We start from the raw sequence: 10,262 nt of genomic DNA, 5'->3' as shown, positions 1-10,262 counted from the left end.
AGTTCATAGATATAGGAACCGCTTAACTACAGAGATTGTTCAGCGACTGGAACATATCATATATCATTGTTGAACAACTCAAAAGAAGAAGGGTACAGTAATGTCAAGTTTCATCTATTAAACAACAAAACAAGGCTAACAATTTCATTAGGTTGCGAACTCTTTTAGCTTTTGATTTGAGTGGTTTATATTTCAACTGCTGGAATGCTATTCCTCTGTTGATTGTTGCTCTCTTTTTCTGCTTGCAGTTCCAAATTCTAGTATTGCATACGTTCAATGTGGGTTGGGTTGTTCTCATTTATCTTCAATGGTATGTTCAGATATGTACCATTTTATTCTGTAGTTCAAGTTTTTGCCTCTCTATTTCATTCTGAACCTCCCGTTTCTCCAATTCTTTCTTACGCTCAATCAGCTTTTGTTTCCATGCCTCTGGCTGCATGCTCTGAAGATACCTTTTCAACTGATTAGCATGGTGTCCTGCATCTTTCGTATCTCTGATTCATGTGAACGGAAGAAAGTGAGGGAAAATCAATGCAGATATTGTCACTAGTGAAAAGGGTGAAAGCGAAATAACACTGCATCAAATCATTAACAACTAAAGATATCATTCTCTGGATGTGAGGAATGAGTACACACTTTCATTATGGAATCGACCCATCTCATCATTTCGAGTCATCAAATCGAATGAGAGTATAATAGTTTCATTGTATTTACGCTCACAAACCCTGAGGGACCTGCAGTTATCTTGTATTTCCTTGGTAAAATTGTCAATAAGCCGTGAAGTTATTTGCTTCACTTCACTTCTGCTTCAATATCAGCAATAGTCGTCAAATCTGCCTTCTCTTGAAGATATTCTCCAATTAATTCTGATGAATGATAATCATCAGCACAGGCAACCCATCTATACCACTTATCACCCGGAAGCATGGTTCAAAGTCTCTGCCGAGACCGAGACAACTCGGCTAAGTTGTCACCGGAACGAACCCTCTGATATGATATCGAAATGAGATGACTCCGAGATACTTGATTCACCGAGAACTCGTCTGAAAAGTCTCCGATACTGATAGTCTCGGCCGAATTGGTCCGAGTCAACTCACAAATTTACATTTGACAAATTTTCTTTTGTTAATTTTGTTAATTATTTTTGTTCAGCATATTTTTGAATATTATTTACAATTTTTAGAATATTAAATGATTCAAAATTTGCGTCTCACCGTGACCGATATGCCAAGACTGGCGTGGAACGGTCCAGGCCGTGACCGCGACTTTGAACCATGCTTATCACCCGTTATATGCTTCATAGTAATCCCTCCTACCAAGATTCTCTGCTTCAAAATTCTCTTCAAACGCCATTGCCTGAAGACAATCCTGTCTAGTTCTTGTTGAACTCAACTATTGCATACCCTGATAATGTTGCACAGTTCCAGAATGGTTGCACAGTCATTGGATTAAACCCTTTCATAGTCAGATCATTCTTAACCTCAGAGCCACAGCTTCCAACATCTTATCCATTTCTATTGTCATCAGGAACATTTGCAACAAATCCCATCCAAGGATATACAAATTCTGCATTTACATCTGGTGTAGCAATTGAATGCAAATTCATGGTGTAGCACCTACGATTGACCTTACGTGTACCAAAACATTGGCAAAATATAATGCATTTGCTATAGTTTCTGCTATCTAACATGATTGTTGTAAAATATATAGTATTTCAAAAATATTCTTTGTCCCAGATCGAAAAAATGAGAAGTATTATTTTCTCTGTCCCACATTGAGAAGTGAGAAGGGTTGCAGTCTTTGTCCCACATCGGAAGTGAGAAGGGTTGCACCTCACTCTGAAGTCTATAAATAGGATCCACTTCTCCCTCAGAAAATCACCCCAGCAGCTTCAGTTAATATCTTTTGATAGCTGCTCTATCCCTCTCTCTCTCTCTCTTTTATTTTTTTTTTTGTTAGTTGATATCTTCCTGATAATTCTGTTCTCATCCTTTTTATATATATATCTGCTGGTTTTAATTTGCTAGTTCTGGTCCTTCTAGTTTGCAACAAGAAGAAAGTTTGTCTTTCTTGTTCGCAATAAATAGAAGAAGGCTTGTTTAATCCTGGGGAAACATTTCAATTTCATGAAATAGTTTCTTAGGACAGTGCTACGCACGACTCAAGCAGATAGTGTTAACATTGTTGTAGCCAATTATCCAACAATCTAAGAAACTAAGGCATCTGACAATGTTAGCACCCCGCAGCCTTCATCAGCAACTGTTGCAGTGGCACTACCATTCGCCAAGCCCTTTCCAGATGTATCCAAAATTGAAATTTTCGCCAATGAAAATTTCAAAAGGTGGCAAGAACGAGTACACTCACGACTCGACATCCATGGAGTGGTCTATGCACTAACGGAGTCCCAACCTGCTTCAACCACAGATGTCAAAATACAAGAATCGTGGCAATATGCCAATAAGGTATGTAGGCATACTATTTTACAAACACTCTTAAATGAATTATTTGACGTGTATTGTAGCTATATGCAAGCCAATAAGTCCCAGTATAATAGACTAAAAAATTCCAATTACAAGCCTAATATTCCCAACTTTAAGAAAAAGAAAGGCAATTGCCATTATTGTAGAAAATCAGAACATTATGTTGCCCTGTATAGATACAATAAAGGTGACAAAGCAAATGGTAATCCTCCTAAGGTTAATTTAACCGAAGGAGATGAAATAATTGCTGCAGTCATCTCTCAAGTGAACATTGCAGCTAATGTTAAAGAATGGGTGGTAGACTCTGGGGCTACTCGGCACATATGTGCAAATCGAGAAGCGTTTTCCTCCTATACTTCAATAGGGGATGATGAAAAAAATAGTCTACCTTGCAGACTCACGAACTACTAAAGTTCTGGGTAAGGGCAAAGTACTATTGAAACTCACTTCAGGAAATACTTTGGCTCTTAATGATGTGCTGCATGTTCCAAATATTCGGGCAAATCTTGTTTCTGTGGCTTTGCTTGGAAAAGTTGGGGTGAAAGTATCATTCGAATCTGAAAAGATTGTAATGACAAGAAATAATGTGTTTGTAGGGAAAGGCTATTGTAATCAGGGACTTTTTGTACTTAATATTTCCAATGTGATAAATGAAAATGCATCTTCTTCTGCTTATATTGTTGATTCCATTTCTTTATGGCATGCTAGATTAGGACATGTTAATATTGGTTATATAAAGAAAATGCAATCATGTGGTCTAATTTCTGGTATTAATGATAATATGGACAAATGTGAAATATGTGCAGAAGCTAAAATAACAAAGAAAAGTTGTATAACTGTCCATAGAGAAACTGAGTTATTAAATTTAATTCATACTGATTTAGGTGATTTAAAACAAACAATGACTAGAGGTGGGAAAAGGTATTATGTCACCTTTATAGATGACTATTCTAGATATACCAAAGTTTATTTACTTAGAAATAAAGATGATACTTATAATGCCTTTTTATCCTATAAGTCTGAAGTAGAAAATCAACTTAATAAAAGGATAAAAAGAATTAGATCAGATAGGGGTGGAGAATATTTAACTTTAGATAACCTTTGTGAACAGGAAGACATAATACATGAAATAACTCCACCTTATTCTCCAGAATCTAATGGAGTAGCTGAAAGGAAAAATAGAACATTAAAAGAAATGATGAACTCTATGTTAATTAGTTCTCATGCTCCAGATAATTTATGGGGAGAAGCTATATTATCTGCATGTCACTTACAAAATAGAATCCCACATAAAAAGACTGGCAAAACACCTTATGAGTTATGGAAAAATTATAAACCAAATTTGAAATATTTAAAAGTTTGGGGGTGTCTTGCTAAAGTCTTGTTGCCTGAACCTAAGAAAAGGAAAATAGGTTCTAAAACTTCTGATTGTATGTTTATTGGATATGCTGAACATAGTGCTGCATATAGATTTCTTGTGTTAAGAAGTGATATACTTGATTGTAATACAATTATTGAGACAAAGAATGCTGAATTTTTTGAACATATTTTTCCACTGTCTAGTAAAATTTCTCATGCACCTGTTGAAATAAATAAGGAAATTATTCCAATTGAGGAATTAAGAAGGAGCAAAAGGCCAAGAAAAGAATTTTCATTTGGAAATGAATTCCAAACCTTTCTTGTTGATAATGATCCTTTAACATACTCCGATGCTATTTCTTCTCCTGAGTGTAAATTTTGGAAAGAAGCAATTAAATCTGAAATAGATTCTATCTTGTCAAATAAAACTTGGATTTTGGTAGACTTACCTCCTGGTGCAAAACCTATTGGTTGCAAATGGATTTTTAAAAGAAAATATAACTCTGATGGCTCTATAGAAAAGTACAAAGCTCGTTTAGTAGCAAAAGGATTTTCTCAAAAATAAAATATTGATTATTTTGATACATTTGCACCAGTAACTAGAATTGCGTCTATTCGAGTTTTATTTGCTTTAGCTTCTATCCATAAACTTGTTATTCATCAAATGGATGTCAAAACAGCCTTTTTAAATGGTGATTTAGAAAAAGAAATTTATATGTTTCAACCTGAGGGATGTATTGTATCTGGACAAGAAAATAAGGTTTGTAAACTAATTAAATCTCTTTATGGCCTAAAACAAGCTCCTAAACAGTGGCATGAGAAATTTGATCAAGTATTGATGAAAGATGGTTTCTCGTCTGTAGAAGTGGATAAATGTGTATATGTCAAAATTATAAATGATCAATATGTGATAATCAGTTTATATGTGGATGACATGCTTATATTTGGTACTAGTCTAGATATTGTAAATAGTACTAAATATTTTTTGTCTTCTAATTTTGATATGAAAGATTTGGGTGAAGCCAAAATAATATTGGGTGTTAAAATCATAAGGAAATGTGATGGTATAATGTTGTCACAAGAACATTATACAGAAAGACTTCTTAGGAAGTTTGAAAATTATGATGTGACACCTGTGAGTACTCCTTATGATGCTAACACTCAATTAAAGAAAAATAATGGTGACCCAATTGCTCAGTCTAGATATGCTCAGATTATTGGGAGTCTGATGCATCTGATGAATTTTACTAGACCTGATATAGCTTATGCTGTATGTCGACTGAGTAGATATACTCATAATCCCAACCGTGAGCATTGGTTTGCATTAGTCAGACTAATGAAATATTTGAGAGGTACCATGAATTTTGGTATCCTGTATAGTGGATTTCCCACTGTATTAGAAGGTTACAGTGATGCTAATTGGATCTCTGATTCAAATGATACGAAATCCACTAGTGGTTATGTGTTCACCCTTGGTGGTGGTGCAATAGCATGGAAATCTGCTAGACAGACAATCATTGCTAGATCAACAATGGAGTCAGAGTTTGTAGCTCTGGAACTGACAGGGACTGAGGCCGAGTGGTTGAGAAATTTCTTAGCTAATATTCCTTCAACTAAGGATTTGTTGCCTCCTGTGTCCATACATTGTGACTGTCAAGCAGCGATTGCCATAGCTAAAAATAAATCGTATAATTGTAAAAGTCGACACATGAGATTGAGACATGATGTCGTAAAGCAGCTGCTTAGAGATGGAATTATTTCCATTGATTATGTAAAGTCAGAGTTGAATTTGGCCGATCCTCTGACTAAACCCGTAGGAAGAAAATTGATTCTTCAAACTACAAAAGAAATGGGACTTCGACCAACAAGTTGTCAATAGAGACAGTAACCCAACCTATGTGATTGGTGATCCCATGAAGTAGGTTCATATGGGTAATAACAAGTCAATATTGATGGTAAAGCACTTCAATTTAAGTCTCTCTAGAGATAAGTGCTTTGAGTAATTGTGAGGATGAGTTAAAACTCTTAATGAATTCATATCCCATTAGGGAGGTGTAGTTAAAGCAATATACACTTGATGAATTCACCTATATGAGAGTGGAGTGGGGCCGCTCCTATAAGAGTCATTGGTCAAATCTTTAGAGCTCTCATGAATAACCAGGCAGGCGCACGGCCAAAAAGCGCAAAATCGCGTTAACAGCAAATTATGGGTTGTAATGTGATTGATAAAATCTCTGTCATACATCAAGAGTTATTGGTTCATAGAAATTTATATTTCACCAATAATTCTGTAGATCATATTTTATCAATCTATGTTTGGTTCATAGTCCAAAAGACACCAATCTAATTACATTTCAACCAAATCCAGCAGAGTACTTTTAAAATTCTTCCTTTATTCAAAGAATTTTTTTGAAATAGGTGGGAGATTGTTGTAAAATATATAGTATTTCAAAAATATTCTTTGTCCCACATCGAAAAAATGAGAAGTATTATTTTCTCTGTCCCACATTGAGAAGTGAGAAGGGTTGCAGTCTTTGTCCCACATCGGAAGTGAGAAGGGTTGCACCTCACTCTGAAGTCTATAAATAGGATCCACTTCTCCCTCAGAAAATCACCCCAGCAGCTTCAGTTAATATCTTTTGATAGCTGCTCTATCCCTCTCTCTCTCTCTCTTTTTTTTTTTTTTTTGTTAGTTGATATCTTCCTGATAATTCTGTTCTCATCCTTTTTATATATATATCTGCTGGTTTTAATTTGCTAGTTCTGGTCCTTCTAGTTTGCAACAAGAAGAAAGTTTGTCTTTCTTGTTCGCAATAAATAGAAGAAGGCTTGTTTAATCCTGGGGAAATATTTCAATTTCATGAAATAGTTTCTTAGGACAGTGCTACGCACGACTCAAGCAGATAGTGTTAACATTGTTGTAGCCAATTATCCAACAAGAGGATGACAAAAAATTAGCCGCTCAGTCTGAAGAAAAAGGTACAGACCAATGAATACAACCAAAATCCAAAAAGAACAATGTTCTACTTGCTGGGGTTTTAAAAATCCCAATATGAGAAAATCAAGCACATACTTGCATATCACACCAAATAATTAATCGGGAAAAATTTGTACCCAAAATGTGGTTGAGACAAATCTAGGCCGCGGTGGATCATATATAGTAGTATTATTATGGTGGTGGGCTTTATCAATTCTTATTTAGCCTTGTATTTTTGAAAAAACAAAGTTAATCAATGCCAATAAAATTACAAAATAATCTAATACTTTAATCAAAAAAGAAAAGAGGAGAAAAAAAAAACCAAGACCATTGAAAGTTGATATGGAACTGCAAGCATGAGCTGACTCAACTTGCTAAACTCACTTTACCAGGCAAGTTGACTGTGATCCAAAAAAGATTGCCAAACTGATTTTTGTACATAAGTTTACGCAGGCAATGAAGGAGTAAATGATACTTTTCTAACTCCGCTTGAACAAAGTCCATGCCAAGACGCAATTCATTTCCAGTTTGAGTTGATTTATTCTGCACATGGCTTTCAATTGAAAATGATAGAAATCTCGTAAAATGTGGTAACTGGTTTAGGCCAAGAGACACTGGAAATGAAAATGATGCTGCCTTTTCATGTACTTTGATCTTATTCCTTGATCAATTTTAAGTTGGAGCAACTCCCAAGACTCCATGCAAAAACAGTAGTATGTGGTGGGGTTGTGCATGCCCATCTGAGGTTGGTTCCCTAAACTTGGGACCAAAAGCTACTTCCATCTCTTCACTTTGTAAAACTTTGATTGGTTTTATTTTGGAAAACTATACCTGAAATTCAACTTCAAGAAATCCTGCAGCTGAGTTCAATCGAAGATACTGCAGAAATCTATTCCAATTCCTGATATATTGACTGATATACTATATATACCGACGGAAAGTAAGATCGAAACCATAAACCATGTTCAGCATCTTGCTCAGACCATTTCCTTCTAAATCATGCATCTCTTTTCATGAGATAGTACCTGTTTGCATCTCAAGTTCCTGTCCCAAACTAGCTGATCATCCTAGTCGTAAAGATGTACCTATTGAGAGATTTACAGAATTTACTAGAACAAACACTTAAACATATCCCAAAAAAGGAGTATGGATTAATCAATGTTTGCATGTAGAGTTCAATCGATACACATAGCACCTGTATAATCTTATCTTTGGAACCAGGAAAGGTGAATGTCAGGTTTGACATAATACATGAATTGCAAGATCCTTCACTAAATAAACTTCTGATAGCTTTACTTTTGCCGGCATCGATCAAACAGCTGTGAGGGTCATGATATGAGGGTCGCATCTGTACCACTTGAATTGTGTCATGATTCATGAAACCCTGGTCAGGTTCACAAGGAGACCTTACCCTATCAAAATGTTTTGAATTATGAGAGAGTTGCACCAGTCGCGTGAGCAGTCGATATTACGAGGCAGAATCTGTGAGGTTCATTCTCCAGCGGAAAATAATACCGTATGCAGTTCATACGACAGAAATCCAAAGCAGTGCGTATTCTAGTTAACTGACTAAAATTAACACTGTACCTCAGAAGAACCCATTCTTAGTAGTCCCTCTTCATCTCCAAGAAGTATGCCAAAGCAGTGTTTGACCTCCGCAATTCAATCAGATGCAGGTGCCCCTTTGAAGACCGAAAGTGCAGAATCAACCTTTTTTCACTTTCCCATATGTATTGGAGTTGCCGGCATCATTTGAACGCACTCTTTATCCGTATCAAAATGCAAAAAAGGCCCCAACTTGCTAATCCAATGCACAGAATTATTACAGAAAACACCTCTTTTAAGATAATGATCCTCATTGGTTATGTCCAAAGCATTACCAGCTTCTCTCCAGATTTTGGTTTCAGATGAGTAGATAGAGAAGCGATATTGCATTCCGACAATTGAAACACAAACAGCTTTATAGTACTGCGACACGTAAGGATCAAATGCTATAGTCATGGACAATATTCTTGATGCCAGAGGACTCTCAAGATCAGGCAGTTTGATAGATTTATTTGTGGTGGGGTTACAAATGTACTATTCACAACAACAGTACTTCCCACCAGTAAAAACGCATAAACACAGCAAGCCATTGCAAGACCATATTCTGTGTATGTCAGGATTTGCACCAATAAAATTCAACGAGCGCAATGGATATGCTTTTTTGTAACCTTCAAGGTAAATGAAGGCACTTCTGGGATTACGAGGCTCAGACAAATGATAGAAAAGGAAGCCAGCAACGAAATACATGCCAGGGTTGCCTCGGAAATGTAGATAGCCAAATGCTGGATGGGAGATGATAGAGAGCCATTGCTTGGATACACATTTGAAAGTGAGTAGAACATCGACTGGCAGCTTCAGTAATACTTCCTCCAAAACTTGGTCAATGTCGGGGATTGACATGGACTGTGCACTTGTCTTCAGCAAGTCAAAGAAAATCTTAGTGCTTTCAGCTGACAACATTGTCAAGATAGAAGTCCTGAGTTAAGGAAATCAAATCTGGATTGAATCCATGCAAAACAAAATTAATACGGGCAGAAGCTTTCTTGGCAAAATCAATGTATCAAAAGACGTTTTCTTTTTCCAATTTCTCTATGACTGGTTAGAAAAACTACTCATTGGATGACACATTACACAATGATTTACAGCAACAGCTAAAATGTCATTCTCACACAGAATATTCTGACATAGCAACGTCTAGATTCTCAGGGTAAGTATTTGAAACCATAAAGGAGCTTCAAACAAAATAGAAAGAGTTAAAATACTTAGCTTGCTTCGGCAAAATAAGATTCACATGCTAAGTCACGTAGATTGAAAAACAGACAAAAAAAAAAAAAAAAGGAATTGGATTCTGATAAAGGTATAGCTGGGAACAACCCCGGAGATAGAAAATTCTATGGAGAGAGAAAGGAACAAGCTCAGAAAGAGAGAATTCTGATGTTAGCACGCATGTCAACCATCTGTCCTTTATTTCTGCAAGCGTGAAATATTCACTGATACTAACTGAATAGAAAATTCTATAGAGATTATTACCTCTTTGTTTCCAATTACATGATTGGACTTGATAGGTTCATTCAAGATAATAGATGGTGAGTGTTTAAAAAAATTTTGCAGAAATAACATTACATTGCCCAAGTGCATCCTATTGTGTGGTTATGTTTCTGCATCTCTTCCATATTTCTGCATTTCTCTATGTTTTACCTTAATCTATTAAAAAGGAAAAAAACAAAAAGAGTGAGAGCCTAGATAGCATTTCTCTATATGATAGCAACTCTATGGCTGAACTACCCTTGATCTTTGATTTGTTGCCTGAACTGTTACTGATGCATGACCTATTACCTAATCTATCCATTAACGCATGGTATCACCACTCTGTCAGTTTCTCATCCCATCTTCATTAGGCC

General features: G+C 36.0%; 1 protein-coding gene across 1 annotated transcript; it reads right to left on the bottom strand.

The window, feature by feature from the left end:
* Positions 1 to 8,532: 8,532 nt before the first annotated feature.
* On the bottom strand, positions 8,533 to 9,321 carry LOC140015596 (F-box protein At5g07610-like). Its single transcript, XM_072068295.1, has 2 exons — positions 8,915 to 9,321; positions 8,533 to 8,827 (listed from the first exon to the last, which is right to left on the bottom strand). Exons 1-2 carry the CDS (start codon positions 9,319 to 9,321, stop codon positions 8,533 to 8,535), a joined length of 702 nt encoding a protein of 233 aa, XP_071924396.1.
* Positions 9,322 to 10,262: the final 941 nt, after the last annotated feature.

Source organism: Coffea arabica, chromosome 1e, assembly GCF_036785885.1.
Source record: "Coffea arabica cultivar ET-39 chromosome 1e, Coffea Arabica ET-39 HiFi, whole genome shotgun sequence".
Lineage (NCBI taxonomy): Eukaryota > Viridiplantae > Streptophyta > Magnoliopsida > Gentianales > Rubiaceae > Coffea > Coffea arabica.
Note: the sequence above shows the minus strand (reverse complement) of the source record. Positions and strands in the feature narration are given on the sequence as shown.